Source organism: Carassius auratus, chromosome 20, assembly GCF_003368295.1.
Source record: "Carassius auratus strain Wakin chromosome 20, ASM336829v1, whole genome shotgun sequence".
NCBI lineage: Eukaryota > Metazoa > Chordata > Actinopteri > Cypriniformes > Cyprinidae > Carassius > Carassius auratus.
In genome coordinates, this window is record NC_039262.1 from 11,928,124 (window position 1) to 11,948,865 (window position 20,742).

Sequence of the window (20,742 nt, forward strand, 5' to 3'; positions counted from 1 at the left end):
TCGATATGACATTCTAAGTCTAGCTCTTCAGCCTCAATATAGTGAGAAATTAAAAGCGTACCACTCAAACATACTATAGGACAGTGATTCCCAGCATGCATCTCACGACATACTTAAGCAGGTTATTCATAAAATTATTTCTAAAATTTTTACATTTATAAAAATTTGTAAAAACATTTATATAATATTTGAATATAAAAATAAATTAAGTTAATTATATTATTATTAATAATAATAATAATAATAATAATAATTATTATTATTATTATTAATTGATATTTAATGTTTTAAAATATATAAATAATATATTATTGTTAATAATCAAAAATGATAATTAATAATCAAAAATGTATGCAGGTATTTGCAATTAAAAAAATGTTTATTATAAAATGATTTTTAACAATGAAAGAAATTTACATTTAATATTAGTTATTAATTATAGCCTATTTTTATGTAAACTAATACTGTTAATATGATAATATTTTAAATATCTAATAATTAATATTAAGTTAAAGTTAAAGGAACATTTTCTAGTGTTTTCTAGTATCAAAAAGTATTTTGCTAGTCATCCTTGTATTTTTATCCAAATTTTGGGATGGAAACATGGCTTTATTTTAATATTTTAATATAATTTAGTTTTTTTTTTATTTAATTTTTTTCTATTCTAGTTTTGTGAGTTTTAAATTCATGAAAAATTGGATGGATCGGGGGACAGAAAGTTTTTTGAGTTAAAAAGTTAAAGTTAAAAAAGTTTTTTTAAATGTCGCTTTAGGAGATGATATGGTTCTGATACGGACCATCGAACACATCCAGTCATGCATCAGCTCAGATGGTCTATGCCATGTTTTTGACGTGTGTAATGGTGAACTCTGTGTATCAGTCTTGTGCATTTGTATTGGCCCTCAAAAGTAATGTGAGCTGTGTGGAAAAGTCCATTTAAAATAGCATTAATGAAGTAACCAGGTGATCCGCGGTCAAAAACACACTCACCGTCTTTCTCACTCAGTCATTTAGTGGTCAGTGCTAACTCTCTCTCTTTGTCTGCTCTTACACACTCTCACCCTCTTTCTCGTTCAGTGTTTGTGTGAGCAAGTGTCACCATATGACAGCCTGTCTCTGCCTAATGCAAACCACCTGCCTTAAACAGAGTACTTCTGTGCTCCATACAAAAAAAGACTGTGTGTCTGTGTGTGTTGTGGTGGGTAGAGGGGAGTATTTAAACTTTCAGCAGCTCCAAAAATAAAAATAGGCTTTTAAAAACAGGCACCCTTCTAAACCAATGACTCCTGGAGCTACAGAGTCAGTTCCAGGCTATGTATGTGTGAGTGTGTCCTTCCCGGTGGATAGTTATGAATAGTTGTATTATTACAGGGCAAGATTTACCTGAAAGACTCGTACAGTTCTTATGTGAGATTCTTCACATGGCATAAAGTGAGCTGGAGTGTGTCTTTTTTTTTTTTTACTTTGTGTTGCAATCGTAAATGCATGTTTGGTTGAATTGGATTCAGTGTTGCAGAGAGAACCGCAGGTTTGTTTACTGCAGAGTAACAAACTTAAAACAAATGTAAATAGCCAAAAGGTTACGTCATGTGTGAGAGGAATCTGTATTTTGTTTTGTTTTTAAGAAAAATGAATTGAATAATATTACAAGTTCATAAAACAAGTCAACTTTTTATTAAATGTTTAATGTTTTTACATCGGTTTTTACTTTACAAAGAAAGTAAAAAAAAAAAAAAAGTAAATTAAACTTTTTTGTAAAACTTTTTTCTTAATTTTTACCCTAAAATGTTGTCACAATTATGAATATATTAAGAGTATGCATAAATTTTTTTCAATAGACGACCAATCCAAAATTTGCACACACTTTTTTTAAATCGTTTTGGGCTAACTTGCTTACTCGTGATCTTAAAATTATTTGATTTAAAAGCTTAGTTTTCATTTAAATTTTGCTTATATAAAAATTTCTTTCTTTTTTTTTTTTGGCGGTGGTAAAAACTGTAATAAACAAGAATATGTAGAGGTGTTCAGATTATTGACTGGTAGAGTAATTGCGCAAATGTTCATAACATTTCTCTTTGGAAAATTAGCCACCCTGGTAATGTAAATTTGTTTGAAGTTTGTTATTTGATGCATGTGGACAGTGAATGCATATGGCATAATTTATAATTCCAAAACTTAAGATTATTTGAATATTTGAAGATACTTCATTCAGAAGTGCCTGCGGGGAAATATAGTCACACATGCCCAGATGCATAAAAACAAAAGAGCCATTGAGGCAGAGAAGAGGATGTCATCACAGTTAATCCTTTGTTTTCTCTTCCACCTTCTTTTAAACTCACCTTGCTCTCATCAAAGTTTATGTTTGCCTGCACTGACGGATGGCACGAGGAACACTGACACAGATTTAAAACAAACTGGCATACATGTCATTTTTGGAGAGCTCAGAGACGCCTTGATTCACCAGAGAAGGAAACTGCCCTTGATCCTCACATTTTGCTCTCCTTGGGCGACCCTTTCACCGAGCTTTAAAGTGAACATTTAAACAGATGTATGTGTGTTTACTGATCCATGCACAGTACCTGGATCAGATGGTCATTTCTGTGTTTGGCCAGTGTTGAAGGGAAGTGACCTAAGCCCTGGTGCTGGACCGAACAAGCCTTTATAACCTTCTTTCTTCTGTGAAACACAAAAAAATATATATTTTTTCCACTTATAATAAAGGTCAGTTGGGTCCAGTGTTGTTTTGGACCTCGTAGACTTTCATAATATAAGCAAAACAGTTGAGAGATTCTTTAAAATATCTTGTTTTATGTTTCACAGGTTTGGAATGACACGAGGGCAGTAAAGAATGACAAGTTTAATTTTGGGTGAACTGTCCCTTTAAGGCAGAATTTATAAAGCAGTTAATATAATTGACCAAATTCATTAAGATCAATTTTTGTTTAAATTATAGTATAAATAAACACTGAGAATATTTAAATTGTGTAAAATATTCCTTTAAAATGGGATTTAAAATCATCAGTAGAAGGAGAGAGGATCTAATATGGAGCGGCAAGCAATGATCATGGGCCGCAACAGAGAGGCACGATCATCTTGGAACCAGCAAACGCAACATATTTGAAGATCTTAGAGACCTAGGAGTATGATATTGTGGGACAAAAGCACATACGAGTTACAGAGTTTCTTTTTTTTATACAAAGTTTGCACATTTGCGGCTAAAATTGCCAGAGAGCCTCAGAGCATCCAGACCCCTCCTATAATGCCAGGAGAGAGTGTGTGTGAACAGGAAGGAAGGGGAAGGGAGCTGTGCTGCAGGCCTCTCAGCTGTCTCTCACAGCGCTAATGATCCTTGGAGAGAGGCGTGAGGGAGGAATGGAGAGAAAAGGACGGAAAGCAAGGGGATGTTGAGAGATACAGTATGAGTTCAGAATATTTTTCCTGTTGGATACATTTACAGTGGCGCTTAACCACCTCACATTTCACAAAATTTCCTTGCTGACAAATCCAGAAAGTTGCTGAATAATAAAGGCTTTCAGGAATGAATCAGTCACAGTGCTTTGCTTTGCCATCAGTGTGAGAAAGAGAGAAAGAAACGAGTGAAAATTCCAAGAATGCTGTTTGTGGTGACTAAAATAAGATCAGAGAGTCTTGCAGACCATTTCCTCCCTTCACTTGACCTCTATGTCTGTCCCTCTTGTTTTCTCTTCAGTATTTCTCTCTCACACATTGTTACGTCTGTTACATGTAGGTTTCATCATTTAGAAGCTGTATTGGTGAAGATGGAAAGCTTTATCTTGACCTTACTTGACTCATGGTGTCACCAAGGTCATTATTACATATTGGAATTAGCTCTCAGCACCAACTGACAGGCAAATATTTGTGTCACTTGCCAATAAGCTGGTACTTTTATTAGGAATTGCAACATTATATGATTTATGTCAAACTGTAAGAAGCTTGATGTCAGTGACACGCGTCTTCTAAAGAAAACATCTGTCGCGACTAACACATTTGACCTCGGGGGAAAATGTAGTCAGACATTCATCTTCTCCAGAATTCTGTGACAACACGTACGCAAATATTCCTCAACAGAAATATGAGGAACATCATTGTAGTGTGTCGTCTTCATGTTTTTGTGACACATACCGAAAGCTATGAATGACACAATGACTTCAGCTATTTGTCACAAGTATGTTTAATAAATCAGTTGACATTAGGACAAAATAAATGCTCTTAATTAAAAAAAAAATGCAAAGACAGAAGAAAAAATTCTGCTTGCCCAGTCTTCTATATTTAATAAAACTGCAACATTTCTACATTAGGCATTTTTACTTGCCTGCACCCGTGCAGGTGTGTCAGGGGTGTTTATGCATTGCACTTAATAAAATAATGCGAAATAACAGTGTATTGGTCAGTGAATTTTTTTTTATTTATGGGTAATAAATGTTCTCACTTATGCCAGAAAATTAATTTCGGATCTCTGCATGTGTGTGTTGAGGGAATTTCTCCATTTCGGACTAGACTAAATCAAACAGAGCAGCTCTGAGCACGATCTTTATCCGTCACAGTGGGTGTTTAGTGGTTTGTGATGTAGAACAGTCATTTTTAATTAACCTACAGATGTTTAAAATGCAGTTTGATTGCTTCGACTTTGTGCTGTGATAAAATCCAAAGCTGTATCCCTCACAGTGCCGTGCGAGTTCCCTCGGCGTTTCATTTTATGGTTTTCTCTTTCTGTCTGTCTGTCTGTTATCTCGTTTGAGAGGCTTTTTTAAGTGAGTGAAATATGAATGAGTTGGGCGGCCAAGTGCTGTGCTCCCACTGCAGCGTATAAAACGTGCTGATGGGGTTTTTATCCCTCCATCAAGCTGAGGGGAAGAAAAGAGCACAGTCCTGTCAAGGGAACGGGGCGATTCTCTGGCCAACTGGCTAAACGCTAAAGCCCTGGAGTCAGAAAATGTGTATGAGAGAGGGAAAGAGGGAGCTGAAGCCAGAGAAAAAAGACAAAAGACTATCACCCTTTGACCTCTTGGCAAGCATTTATTTCGCCATTTATTTCTCCAAAAGCACTGTCTCTTTCATCTAGATCACAATTAAGATGTAGTCTGTGCTTTTGTGTCGTCGTGTACTCGTTGTATGGACTTGGGAACTCTGTGCTTTATTCCCACAATTGGCATCCCATGAGGACTAGTGTTGACGTCAGGATGGGGACGGCCGTGTGTGTTGTGTGTTGGGGTGTGTGTAAGATCGTAACCACATAAAAGCACATCCTACTGGGAGCAGATGTTGTCTGCGTTGAATCTGTGTTGTGTGTATGCGGGGGAGTCTTGATACTTGATCTCTAATGTGAACCTGAGAAAATAAAGCTGCTTTCGATACTGTTATATGAAGTCGGCATATTGATGTATCATCAATCACACATGCATCATCTGAAATGGATCCTGCTTCATAATAATGCTATTGATTTTGTTGTTTTTGTTTGTTTTAGGCGATGTGGCTGATGTTGCAGCAGGAGGAGCCTATTGATTTTGTCATTGCGACAGGGGAAGTGCACAGCGTACGGGAGTTCGTGGAGAAGGCCTTCAAACACGTGGGCAAAACCATTGTGTGAGAGCACGCATACACACACATCTACCTCAGATTAAGCCCATCTGGTTAATCTGGCACATCTGGTGTTGATTTGCCAACAGGCTGCACAGGACCACAAAACAACACGCAAACACACCATAAATGTTGTAAATATGTAAAGCATATGCTGACAGCAGAATTGGAAAGCAAATAAAATGAAGGAATGGGTTCAGAGCTCTTGTTCTCGCACTTAGGTGGGAGGGGAAGAATGAGGAGGAGGTGGGCCGATGTCAGGAGACGGGAGAGATTCATGTGAAGGTGGATCCGAAGTACTACCGGCCAACTGAAGTGGTAAGTCACTGCGAACATCTTCCCATGTATTAAAAAGACCAGAACATCCAAGGTGCCCTTAGGAGGTGAGACATCACAACATATCACAAATAGACTACTGTACAATAAGTGTTGACGTCTCCTAGATATGTGGTGAGAACCTGTTGTCTTTGTTTATTTTATGACATCATTAGACCGCTTCATTGTGACTTATTCAAATCTCTTAAGAGGATTTCAAAAAACAGCTAGACATTGTATAACTCAGTGGAAGGGCTCTTGAGACTTGTTTTTTTTTTTTTTTGGAATAACTTGTTTTTATCTCGGCAGAACATCAAATGTGTCGCTTAACATACAACAATTCCCCAAATAAGCCAGACGCAATGTGTTGGCCAATTATGCAGTGTTTATATACACTGCCATTAAAAAGTTTGGGGTCAGTTGAAATCATTTTTAAAGTGCAAACATTTAGAGAGCAGTGTATGTGTGTAGTTCAACAATTTAAAAGAAGATCTGTATTATTCTATGAAGTCCTCAAGTAGACAAGATTATTAAAATTCCATCCATACTTGACATGTAGATGTCAGAGTTGTGTGTGTGTGTGTGTGTGTGTGTGTGGTGGGTGGTCATTCAGGAATGAGAAAGGCCACTAAATCTGTTAAGAAAACACACACATGAAATGATTGTTGACAGATCAGAGGTTTTCTCCAAGATGCATGTTTACTGCGTATGGGTCAGAGGGGTATTTCCAAGGAGCTTTTCCAGTTAGAAGAAAAAAATAAGATAAAGGTAAGACAAAGAAGTGCAGGAGAACCAGTGCAGAAAGACAGAGATCTGTTATTCGGGTGTAAAGCTATTCAATATTTTTGGTATCAGGTTTTTGATGAGCTCTCAATGCTGTTACATAATATCTGCCCCGGACACTTAAAGACACTCTAAAAGCCATAAACCGAACAGGCCATCCATCAACACGGAGGTGAAATGAGAATTTGACCTTTGACCTCTGTGATAGAAAGTAAATCACTGCATTTCCTCAGGAGGCAGGAGTGTCAGTGCGGGACGCAGGTCACTTGCGAGGATGAATGAGAGCGAGGGTGTGTATTTGCGATAGATTTACAAATGTGTTGTCCAGAGGCTACATGTGAACATGTTTTAAAATCTGCTGGATGAAGCCTGTAATTAATCAAATCACTTTTTCTGGCAGAGACCGAATAGAAAAAGGATTTTAATAAAATTTCTAAATGTGTAGTTATGTTTTTGCTCCTCTTTGCCAGCACACACACTTGCTTCGCCTGAAGGGAGTTACTGGATAAAATACACACCTAATAATAGGAAAGCAGTGGGCTGAATACACTACCTGTTTATCCAAAGAGACCGTCGTCAATCGTAACATGAACGGCTGTGTTTTTGAGCCATCCTAATCTATTTTCGTTCGTACTCCACCTGCATGATTTATGAAAGCATAATTACTGAAAGATAAAAATCTTCTGGCTGAAAGATCCCACGTTAACGCTAAAAATAACTGTCACACCCAAAACTGCTGCTAGATGAATGGCTCTATGCATTATTATCATTCCCAAAATCAACATGTGAAGCCTCTGAGTGATGGCTATCATGCCAGACGTAACTTGTGGTTAGATGTGCGTAAATTGCGAGTGAATGATGAAACTCAAATCGGCCGTCTTTATTTGCATAGCCTTTAGAGATCTCGTAACGAGCGTGTGCGTGTGCGTCGGGGAGGATTCCATCCGTGGCTTTGCTGCAAATAAAATCCTGTATCTCGCTTTCACTGGATGTGTTCTTTCAGTCGACACACACTCGCTCACATTCCTTCGGGAGGTATGCGTAGCTTTAGCTTCACAATGAGAAAAGCAGGTAATGCGCTTGGCCTTGTCTGTCCATCACACACTATCCACTTACAGACAAAGAAACCGTGTGCGCGCGTTGAAATAATATGCTAACTTCCTTTTAGGGCCTGAAATACCTCAATTTAAATGAAGCTTGAAATATTAGAGCGAATTTCTGTAACTTTTTTTATGATCTCCAGCCGGAGAGCCATTTTTTTTATTTCTCTCTCGCTTATTTTTATTCTCTCATTTGCACTTACACAAGGACGCAACGAATTGCAGCGAATTGGGTGCAATAATGAACACATCAAAACAGAGCGCTCTGTCTTTTAGCTGATTGAGGGGGTTTTTAATAGCGAAGGCTCGAGCTGATGAATGTGGCCCCCAGACAGCCGCTGAAGACCGCTGCTTGAACCCTATGGTCCTTGCTCTGCCTTTCAGCAAATATGATTTTGCACATCCATTTCATTCTTTCAGATGCTGATTTAAACAATTTTTATGAGGCACTTTGGGGAAGGAGGACCAAAGTTAGCCAAAGGCTTTTTTTTTCACTTTTTATTTTTCAGACAGTCCCCAGGAAACCCTCATGGTTTTTTCTTTTCGTTTTTCATTTTGAAAGAGAGAGAGAAAGGAGCACGAGAGAGGGCATATTGAAAGCAAAAAGCTTTGATTTATGCAACAAATTCCACAAACGGCGAGTTTGCAGCAGTCACTTGGTTTAGTAAGTCGGGCCTTTTTATGATGTCTTGCCCTGCTGAACTTTTGTGCACATCTCAAAGTTGTTTTTGGTAGAATGGGCTGTGGTTATTTTGTTATGTGGTGTAATTTCAGCTGACTAAATTATTTGTAATTGCCTTTTTACAAGATTTGAGGGTCTAAGATTATTGAAAATAAGTAGCGAAATGTATATGAATGCTTTCAAGATGCATCTGCCAGGAATATAAATGTACAGTAAGTAAGTGTAAGTGTGAGCATGCATGCTGATGATAGACAAAACACACAAGCTGCACTGGCTGCAGTTCATCATGTGTGTATTTCATTAAATCAGATCACAGACTTGGCGACCCTGAGGAATTGCCACAACATAATGATGGAATTAGGTGGATTATTGGAGATTAGGACTATATGATACATATGTCAACATGATTCCTCCAACAACTCAAAGATCAAAATTACACACGTCTTTCTTACAGATTTAAATTTGAGTTGTTCTTTCGTGGAATATTGTGTATATTTAGAGTAAATGCACATTATCTTGATATTTAATGTCCCTTAAAATGCACATCAGCATCTTTACTCTGTCAATTATTATCCTTAATACTTTATTGACATAATAAAGATTATATGTGTGTGTTTATTATATATATATATATATATATATATATATATATATATATATATATATATATATATATATTCATTTTGAGTTTTTCTCTTATTCTATTAATCTTTTTCATAATAATAATAATAATAATACTTTGATTGAAAATCCTCTGAAATTGTTTGTTTAATTTAGTTGTTTAATTTTATTATTGTTGCTGCACTAATTAATGAGAATACAATAATAGAAAATACTTTTGTGAATTTTTAAATCATGTTTTAATGTACCTTTGATTCCAGTAATGGTAATAATATATACTTTAAAATAATAATGATCATATTATACTAATAATAATAACAATAAGATGAAGAAAATAAAAAATACTTTGATTATCTTAGTTCATTTATTCTCTTATATCGTCTTCTTTTCATAATAATAATACTTTGATAGCAAATCCTCTGGAATGGTTTATTTTTGTATTTAATAAAAATAATATAATAGAAAATACTGTTATGATGATAGAAACTGTTTCTTAACCTTTTAATTTGTATTGTTTAACTTATTATTTCTCTCTTTTTTTGTTAATAATAATTTATAAATATATATATATATATATATATATATTATATGATACCTTTTTTTTTTTTTTTTTTTGGGGAGAGTTTAGCATTCAATTATTCAGATAACAGACAGCCAGTGTTTCCTTAACCTTAAACTCTAAAACTACTTCAGACATTTACATTAAATGCATTTATCCAAAGCAAATTACAGTGCATTTAGGAGATGTCAGTATGTGATGTTGCGTTAAAGTTTGTTCTTCCATTATAAGTAGGCAGACCGTATAACTGACACACGTGCACTATTATGATGTATAGATCTGTGTGTTGTGTTTACGTAGCATGTAAGCACATGCATGTTTTTTGGTTTCCGTTGGAATGAAAGATGGCTTTGACCTTTCACTCCAAGGATCAGGATGGGGTGATCTTATCTGCTCTGTGGCAGAGGTCAGGAGCGAGATAAAAAGCATCCTGTAGTGAGCAGCACACACACACATGGAGGCCCTCAGTTTGTGAATGCAGGAGTCTGTCTTATCTGACCCATGTTGAGCGTCATAGTACCAGCATGCAAAACACAGCTGCATCATCACTTACCTTCAGCTTTGCTTTTAATTTGAATGCAAGATCCATTTTATTTCAGGCTTAAGCTTAGTGGCTGACCGACCTGCATGCTTTTCTGTGTTTTTAGATTTATGTGCTTGTTGAAGGCACGTCCCCCGCCTTAAGCAGAGCTTAAGCCTCTGTTGTCTGTCGTGATGCTTTATGGGTAGTGCAGTCTTTAGGGTTTTCTGGGTATTATAGTTACTGTGGTTGAGAGGCTGGCTCTTTTGTGACAGCTTTACGGTGATATGCAGTGTAATAGGTCAGAGTTGTTAAAGTTGAGTGTGAATGATGTTGTAAAGAGTCTGGCTGGTTGCCAGGTAGAACTCAAATCTGCAATAAAGCTGCGCACTCTTACCGTTCAGCTTTTCCTCATGATGACCATATATACATCCACGGTTATTTCCATCACACTTTACAGAAGAGCTTAACTCACTTTCATAACATTACATGGCACTTTTTACTTCGCGCCCCAGGACTCTTTTTTTACTGTACTACTCTGTCTTGAAGTCCGTTCTTGTCGAGAGAGAGAGAGAACAGAACTAAAAAAAAATAAAGAGGGAGAGAGGGGTGTACGTTCTCCCCTGGCCTACTCTCTGGTATTTCCTGAAGGACTTTGACTGAGCGGAACCACCCTGGGCCCCATGGAGGGGAAAGAGAGAGAAAGAGCTTTTAAAAAAGAAGGAGAGTTGAGAATATAACACTTAAAAAGCAAGCCAAGTGTAAAGATCCCCAGTAAACAGGTGATTTTTATGTATAAATTAATTGTTTAGGGAAGAAAGACATTCCCTTCTAAGCAAAAGCAGTAGAGACAGTGAAGATATTACATCACTGGATGGCTATTACTAAACTGAACGTTTTGCAACATTTAAAGGGTTATTAAAAGTTAAGCTCATTTGACAGCATTTGATGTCTAATCTTGATTACCTCAAAAAAAATAAAAATAATAATAATTCAGCGTGATCCTCATTTTCCAAGTAAAACAAAATAAATCAAGATTACGGTGAGAAATTTAAAATAACATTTCCAGTTTTGGAGGATTTAAAATAAAAAATGTGATGCTTGTAATTTTATATTATAAAAGCAGTAAAATGAAATCTTCTGTTAATACTAAATACTATATATAAACCGCAAATCTGTTTAAATACGGTTTACCATTGTAGAGATTTCAGTATTACATTGTCATTATGAAGTTGTAAAATTGTTTTGTAAAACTGAGTATTTTAACATTTACAAATAGGCTCCCTTCGCTTCTATTAAAAAGTTAAAAGCTAAAGGAGGGACAAATCAAATTTCACTTTGGATTGATCAAATTTTTACCACAAGAGCTGTCGACTTTGATTAACTTGTATTGAACCTGGCACATATCATTCAAACTAGGTTGAAATCAGATGCAACTAACTAGATTAAGTTACTTATAGTAAAATGAGCAATTTACTGTTTTTATAAACAAGCCTGTTCATTTGGAGTGATCAAAAGTATTCTGTGCTGTATTAGATCTTCCAGCAGGTGTCTTTGAACTGTGTAAATGTGAAAAAGTGAGTTAACTTGTGTACCAGTGTTGGGTTTGTTTGTGCCATGTGTCATAATTACCTCATGGGTGTGTGCGCGTGTTCGCACTTTCGCGGTTGTGTGTAGTGGGAGAAGGGAGGTTAATTGTGGGCTGCCCTCTGTAAATGGCATGTCCCAGGCTCGTTATCTTGATTGAGTAATTAACTCTGGCTCTCGGCACTCTTACTCACACTGTCAGACTGCTGAACTCCTGACACCTCGCATTCCTCGCTCCCTCTCCCTCAAGCTTTCTCCTCTCTCGCTCTTTAACTTTCACACAGCTCTTCTCTCCGAGCTTTCAATTTATCATCATTTTCCTTTCTCTCCATGTCATTCCTGTCTCTGTCCACTCTCTCCTCCTCTTCTCTCACTCTCGATCATTCCAGACAAGACCACTTTTTTATTACACACATGAGTTACAAATGTGAAAGAGCTTGTGATAATAAGTGAAAGTTCATTTAAAAAAAAAAGTAAAAGTTCATTTAATTTTTTTATTTTATTTTTATTTTGTGTGAAACTGTATTTAATTGAGCTAAATGTGTGTCTTTTCAGTTACAGTGTTTAAAAAAAGAAGTGAGATTTAGAATAATAATTGCAGCTGTGGTTTAACTTTACTTTTAAAATATAGTAGCGTGGTAATATTTTAGGTTTTACAAATTTAAATGCAATTTACAGTAAAAAAAAAAAAAAATTATTTACTTCAATAGTAAGAGATATACTTTTAAAAAATAAAAGTATATTTCATTACCTGTGTGTGTGTGTTCATGTGTGTGTGTATATGCACACACGCACTCATGCATACATACATACATGCATACATATATTTATTTAATTAAGGTGCACATAATGTAATAAACAAAATACAACATTTAACAAACATCAGATGTAACAATCTCAATTTAATAATAAAAAAAATATTACATATCCTCTTAGAAAAACTAAGAAAAATTTTGCTTAAGTGATAAACCATCAAATGTCCATCACACAGGAAATTCTGGGAATGACAGTTTATTGTTTTTCCATGTAAATGATGTTTTTTACTCCACAAACTGTACATTTTAATGTATTTAACTGTCCCAAGAGATTTTTTTTTGTGTACCTAGTAAGGGAGCTTACTGTAAGCAATTTTGGCTTTTACCACAGCATTTTTTACATTTTTATCATAAAATTATGATCATTTATAACAGTGTAGTTCTCTATCTCCCACCACCCAAAGTGAAAGTGCAGTAAAAGAAGGTGAGATAAAAAGTTCTCTTTGTCATTTGAATGAGCTGAATCATGTTCACGCTGATAGGCAGGACTCTTGAACACTCTTGTACTCTTGTACTGCTTATAAAGACACCACTCTCTGAGGCTTGTAAACACTCAAACGCACTGCCAATACCACATATAAACACACACAGATCCTCAGTAATAAACACACTGTTGAGTATGTGTAACTCATACAGATGCTTTCATGATTTTGTCATTCAAGCCTGGTTTTTAACACCTTGACACTAGGTTGTATAGATTCAGATGGACTTTCACACTCAGTCTTGGTTTTCTCCATAGTTTTTCTGCTCTGTGATTGGCTGTTGTTTGAAATGGGAAATCATTAGAGTCTTTGATCCCTCCTAAACATCCTGCATCAAATAACACAAGTTTCTCACACACAAAACTGCACGGCACATAGCGAAGTCTGTCGAACAGCCGTGGATTTCTCGTTCTGTTTCACCATGTTCTTTCGAGGGTGCAGTTGATTTCATCTCGCACTTGTGTCTCTCACATCCGCATGCATTTAAAGTGTCAGACACTTAGGGCCTGTGTCTCTCTGCTGGAGAGGGTTTACATGATTTTATAAATATTTATTAAACACTTGAAGCAAGAATCTGAGATAAAGACATTCTCCGCTGTGTTGATTCAGATTTTTCGGCATTGTACTCAGTCTCTTTTACACATGAAAAAGTTGTTCTGATATCTATACAATTTATATATATATATATATATATATATATATATATATATATATATATATATATATATGGACTCTTCAAAAAAAATTATATGATAATTTGTTACTTAAGAAACGTTACTTATTAGCAATGTTGGAACTGAAATGTTTTGCTGGCAAATATAAATATACAGAGATTTCAGGATTCTTTGATAAATAGAAAGCAAAAAAAAGAAGCATTTATTTTAAACCGATAAAAGTCTTTATCACTTTTGATCAATGTAATGCATCCTTACTATATAAAATAATAAATCCAGGGATTTGTTCATCAAAGGAAGTTTGACCCCTCCTTTTGTCGATCTGGACATATTGTTTTTGTGGATTTGACCTCTGACTCTGCTGTCTGGCAACAGTGCTCTGTCTGTTTTTCCTGATGCATGTCTCAGAGATATTAAAACTCACTGAAACGTGCATGCATATAGTCATTTTAGAGTCTCAAATGTCATGTGTAGCCATGCTGTGAGTTAAAAGTTGCTTGATGTTTGTGAAGGTCTGTCTTTTCAAAAGTCCTGAATTCCTTTACGTTAAGTGCTCAGTCACACACAATAAAAATGCACCCAGATGATGACTATCACTTTAATTTATTGTTTATTTCCATTTTTTTTTTACCATACATGCAGGTGCGTGCTTCTGTTTTAAACCCTGATGCATATAGATATCTTTTTTTTACACAAGAATAAACAACCAGTGTTTGAAACTAAAATCTGCTTGTGAACTTCCACTGTGCCTTTGATTTGTCTTGACTTGCTGACTTTCTATTTAATAGCAAGAGCTATTGCACATAGTGCATGATTCACATGCACACGCAATGCTTCGGTTTCATCGAATTAATACCGTTCTAGTTTTCCTTCCTCGCAAACACTTTGTAAACTTACATTGTCAGGGCACAGTACTGTAGTTGTTTGCATGTGAAGACTTGGAAGGGTGACAAAAGCAGCTGATATTAATTTAACTTTCAAAAAAGAGAAGACTAATTATGATTAATATGCTGCATTAATACGTATCTTGATTATGATGGTTGCATGCTGTTTCGTATGTTGATAAATGAATGCTATTTCGCTAATTAGTCTTTAAAATATGGTTATGTCATTTAAATGATTTAAGTGGAGCTAAAATGGAACCATGAGCTAGTGACTGTAACTTCTCAGGGTTCAACATTAAAATATGGGCTTTTGGAACAAGAGCTCTCATTAGTCAAAGGCACAGAAGTGCAGTTGTGTGTGTGTGTGTGTGTTCTGGCTCCTTGTGTAATCAGATCAGCAGCAAGGACACCCTCAAACTCTTTACTGCCACCCTGAGAATCACCTTTAAATTTGTGTGTGGGTGGGGGGTGAGTTTTGCCGTCCCAGCAGGAGAACAGAAGGGGTTAGGCCATGAGAGTCACATAATCCATCATGCTCTGGCACTGAAAGAGGGCTGGGAAAGAGGGGGTGCTGGATGGATGGTCTGCCTCGGCCCTCACCTTCCCCCAGAGACACGGGGCTTGACACCTGTGTGTGTGGTGCTGGCGGTTGAATATGTGTGTGTGAGAGTGAAGAAGAGTGTGTGTGTGTGTGGGGGGGGGGGGGGTACAGGTTGGGAGGTCCAGTAAATAAAGGACTAAACCACCCCTTTGTTTTTTTTTTTCTTTCTTCTTCGTCATTGATTTCTCTCTTTCTGTCTTTTTCTAGGACTTCTTACAGGGAGACAGTTCCAAAGCCTTGAAGATCATAGGCTGGAAACCACGTGTGACTTTCGAGGTGAGCGTTCCTGTAAAAAAGCAAAGCAGTTCACTTCCAGTGCACTGGAGATTGAGAAATAATCGGTGTGTGTGTGTGTGTGTATGTGTGTATTCCTACAGGAGCTTGTTAAAGAAATGGTGGACGCGGACATCGAGCTCATGCGGAACAACCCAAATGCCTGAGCCCACACGCCTTCATCTCCATGCATGCCAAAGAGGCGACTGTGTGTTTTTGTGTGCGATCACTGGTAGAAACATTCAGCTGCATTTCTGTTACTCCGTCTGTCGTTTTCTCTGCTGCTTCAGCTTTCTGATCTCAGTGTCACTGTTTTGAGGGTCTCCGCTGTTGCCTTTCTCTGTTCTTTAGTACTGTCATATTTAAGATTTGTTGATGCATTTTTAGCTTGTGTTCTGTCTAAATGATTTTTATCCATTTTTATAAAGCAGTTTTTATCCATGATCATGAAAAAATGTATAAACAAGGGATTAAAGGGTTTGTGGAGCTTTTTAAAGCTGTTAGCGATTGTGATTTTGTAAACTGAAATGATGACATGAATTGATTGAAATTTTAAAAAAAAAAATCCTGATTATTTAAAATGCGAAATACAAACTGTGAAGTTTTAAATTTTAGTTGTAATGTGTGTTATTTCTCCAAAGAGTCCTTTGAGTGGGGTTTGTTCGAGGTTCTTCTCAAACCTTTTTGACTCCAAGGTCCCCGCATCATTCAAGACAATAGAAATTCATGGCATCTGTTATTACAGAACTGCTTGTTTCCACACTTTTATTAAAATATTAAGAATATAATAATATGATCAACCACAAATAATATTGTAATTTCATAAGTTTAAAAATATATATATTTCAATAAAACACGTTCCTGGGGGGGGGGGGGGTTACATGTTTTACATTGTAGGTTTACATGTTTTAGTATTTAATTCAGGTATTTTAATTCACTCCTTTAGACCTCCTGGTTGTGAACTGTGGGGGTTTTAATGTGGAAAGGTTCGGTTCTCAGAGTAGATTTGTCATTTTAAGGTGATAACAGGGTTGTTGTTTTTAGCTTTGTTTCCTATAATTTAGCCTACTGTAGGCTATTAAACAGAACAACTTTAGAGATAGATTATTAGCTGATATTGCTCACTCAGTAAGCAAAAGATGTAACTTACATGGTTACAATCAGTAAACATCATTTTGAAAATAACTGTCAGCTTCTCAGTTTCAGTCTCTCTCGCCTCAGAAGTTAAATATACAGTGAAATGCGTCAGATGGCGGCTCGTGCCAGTTCTCGCGGGTTGCCCGGCGGTCACCGAGCACAAGCGCTCTCTTGTATTCGGCGGGAAACATGCGTCCTCGAGGCCTCGCGCTCCTTCATTCCAGATGCTCGAGCGCGGCCCACCGCGCGCAGCTGAGGGAGCAGTAACTCGGCCTTGTAAAGCAGCTCATGTTTAATCACCTCTGACGTCGGGCGCAGCTGGGCCACTGAACCCTGACAGTGAAGACGTTTCGCTTTGTGCGAAAATCCTCCACCGTGTTTATTTGTAATGGCGACACGGTCGTCCTCATCAAAGTAACAACAGATTCAAGAGACCTCTGTCAGCGTAAGTGTCCTCGAGCGAGGAGAGAGAGACCCGGTAAAATCAGTTTCTTTTAAACGACTCAAGAGGCCACGGATATTCAGGTCTATTCGAAGTGCCAAATGAAGGACATTTGACACCGAAGTCATAGAAAGTGGGGTCTTTGAGACCCTCGTAAAACAGACGATAGTGATGTATGTATATTTGTGTTTTTGAGACGGCATCTCGAGCCAGTGGAGTGCCGTTTAAGCGCCTCAAACAGCGCAGCAGTGTGCGCGCACGGGCCTGATTGGAACCAGACGGTGGCTCGCCGGTCCGCGAGCGTAAAAAGCACTTTTCCACTGGCCTGGGTCGCTGGATCTACCGCATTCAGGTGCACAGGCCGAGAGCAGCCACTAACTAACTTACATATCCCGGCTAATTAATTTTTTACGCTTGAGTGGAGAAATTTCTGGTATTTAGTTTGACTACCCTGCTGATGTTCCCGTAAAAGCTAGGAAACGTGAAATTCAATTGGACCAACATATTAAAGTATAATAAAACTTTAAGGGATGTGGAAAAACTCCGTCAAGAATTTAATATAGGCTTATGCATTATTTATATTCTCTGTCAGTTATCTCAAATATTTGTAATTAAAAATTAACTCAGATTATCCTCTCTAAAACAACTGGTTTACTCACTGCTTCCAAATATCCTTAAATTAAGTTCATTGGCGGGTTTTAATAATTAAATTAAAAAAAAAAATAGACCTGTTCTTTTTAAATGTTAATAATAATAATTAGAATTATTTTAAATATGGCAATATGGAGAATATGACTAGTGGTATTATGTCGTTAATTTATATTCTCTCATAATTTATTATATTTTACGTGTTATATATCATATTGCATTTATATTGCTTTTCAGTGAACTTGCTTAGCATTATAATTAGTCTCACCCTTTGTTCGATATTGTTTATTTGTGTCTGTAATATATCTTGGACCAGCAGGAATTATTTGCTTTGCCAGTGTGAAGCATTTGGATTTCACTGATAAACGTTCACTCACAATTTCTCGTCTCACAATTTTATCCTTTGACATTTTTTCAACAGAGAAGAAAATCATTTTGTTTAAATCCACTCTGTCAAGGTAAACTCGTGTCTATTTTTCTTGTTTATTTTTCATTGTCAAACAGATAATCTGTGATAAGCGACTCGACCTTTTTTCACAGTCCACGGCATTGTGTTTACTTAAGTTTTATTTGCCATTCCGTTTTTGTCCGTGAGAAAAATCATTTTTTATAATTATTATTGTCTAATATTTAAATGTTTAACATTTAAAAGCAATCCCCTTCGTCAGGTGCGCTGCAACATATTAGGAAAAGCCTATTTTATTGTTAGCCTATAACAAGGTTTTGAATTATTGTTAAATATTTAGTTAACTTTTATATACATATTTAGGAAATATTAAGGACATTTTAATGTGGCATTTAACGTATCATATCACTAAAGTTTTTTGTTGTTGTTGTTGTTAATTGGGAGCAGCACTTCTTCACAAGGCTGATGGGCGTGTTTATTGCTTCTTTTATTTAGCACAGATTGTGAGAAAAATAAAAGTAAAAATAAAACACATAAGATGTTAATTTATATACTGTAACTTAATTGCTAACATTTAGCAAATATGTTTACTACTAACAAAATTGTTCACATTATCTTTGGCCGAGGTAAATCAGTCCGTTTGTTGTTTCCCCGATCAAACCATTTTTTTTTTACTTCTACGGTTTTTAATATAAATAGACTACAATTATGTAGCTTATATTTAATTGCTTTTTAATTTTGTTGCTGTTATAATAATACACCAGTAGCCTATTTCTACTTCGCCTACGAGGCTATTATTATTATTATTATAAACACTGACCTGTTTATTATAATATAAACTGTTAAATTGGTCTGCAATAAATTAGCAGCACCTCGCAAAACTGAAAATGAACTGGACAGATTGTCCTACATTTATCAAATTTAGGTCGCAAAATGTATCAGGAAATGATCAAATATACCCGTCACAGGATATCACGCATGATACACATCGATTTAAAATAAACAAACAAACATGCTTCTCAGGCATGTTATGAGATCTGCATCTGGTTAAAATGTGCCACGTTAATAAGGCTCTCTCTGCTGTATCATATTCCCCTCGCGCGCAACTCAACCCTGAAACATGCAGATGATCACAACAAAGACACCTTTTCACCGGCACGAGCCCCTAATACTGCCCGCGCGCACCTGTAATGCATTTGCCACTTAAGGCCCTTCATACGAAGTGAAATCGCCTCGAGCTGACCTTGCGTCGATGCAGACTTAACGCTGTAGGCTTTCACGTTTCTTTCTTTCTTTCTTTGTGTCTTTTTCATCTTTCTTCTTGTTTCTCCTCATTTGTTTCTCTTGATTTACACTTGAGACCCATTCAAACCGTATCTGTGAATCATGCACAACCCTTATTTAGTCACAGCGTTTATATAATCACAGATCAGTTACGAGGCCAATTATATATACAAGAAATAAATACAAGCGCTGCACTGCAAGGCCCACACTTCTGCTTTCGATGACTGCAAGAAGCTTTACTCATCGCTGTGCCCAGCTTCATATTTAAATATTGCTGAATATGTAGCTATCCTAACAACAAATCAAAATGTAGACCATTATCAATCTTATTTCAGTTACACTGAAATGTTAAATAGAGTAATCCGTTATTTGGTTTGTGTCCGTAGGTCTATTTGTTTTACATTTTACTGCATGTTAAAAAGCGTCGTAGAAATCAACTGAGTCACATACCGAGTAGAAAGCCTTTGTTTGGAGGCTCTGGCTTAATTAATCATTTGATTTATCAAGCCCATATTTTACATGGCTGGCTCAACATATCTGGCCTACAGCAATTCTTTCATCTGCTGTTTATCTGCCTTTTAATCTATTATGCATTTACAAATGAAAACTTCTATCAAAGACTAGGGTTGGCGAAATCCCGCAAGATTGCAAAAGTGCAGTTCACTCCAGTGTGCCAACATTATAAAAAGAGAACACGGCAAAAATTAAATTGCACAAATAAAAATGCAAACATTTTTTTTTTTCATATTAAAACTAGAAACATATTCCCTATATATATATATATATATATATATATATATATATATATATATATATATATATATATATATATATATCTAAAGTATTAGTTGAGAAATTACAAATTACATAGGGACACATAAATAAATAGTATTAGTGATTTATAGGTAAACGGGGGACACAGTTCTGTCAAATTACATAAAGAAATTGTAGCCTATAACGCTGTGCTGAACATTTGTCAAGTGTTTATAATAGTTTTTATTAAACATTGTTTTTGTTGTTAATAAATGCATTTTTAGGTTAGGAACAATTTAAAGACTCCTTGCACGCGTAAGTGAAAAAATAATAATTTCCAGATGTTTTAAAACCTTTTGACCCCTACCCCCACCCCATCCAAGGAATGCCTTAGAGCCAAATGTTTTAGGAGGAAAATAAGACAATTGGCAAATATTTGCTAGCAGCTATGTTTGAAAAACTTTTTTTAAATTATTCCTTACTTTTTAGTGGCCGCTAATCAATAACAAGCTTTGACAGTCATTTAAATAATGGATTCAACAGGCATTACCAATCGATAAATCACTCGAGAGTTTAAC

At 36.2% G+C, this 20,742-nt stretch overlaps 1 protein-coding gene across 2 annotated transcripts in view; it reads left to right on the forward strand.

Moving 5' to 3' along the window:
* The window catches only part of LOC113120935 (GDP-mannose 4,6 dehydratase), a 64,853-nt gene extending 48,750 nt beyond the window's left edge, over nt 1–16,103 (forward strand). For both annotated transcript variants that reach the window (XM_026291088.1, XM_026291089.1), the window contains 4 exons: nt 5,486–5,604; nt 5,820–5,916; nt 15,429–15,497; nt 15,599–16,103. In XM_026291088.1, the coding sequence (XP_026146873.1) occupies nt 5,486–5,604; nt 5,820–5,916; nt 15,429–15,497; nt 15,599–15,661 (348 nt within the window). In that variant the 3' untranslated portion in view covers nt 15,662–16,103. The remainder of the gene's footprint in view (nt 1–5,485; nt 5,605–5,819; nt 5,917–15,428; nt 15,498–15,598) is intronic.
* Nucleotides 16,104–20,742: the final 4,639 nt, after the last annotated feature.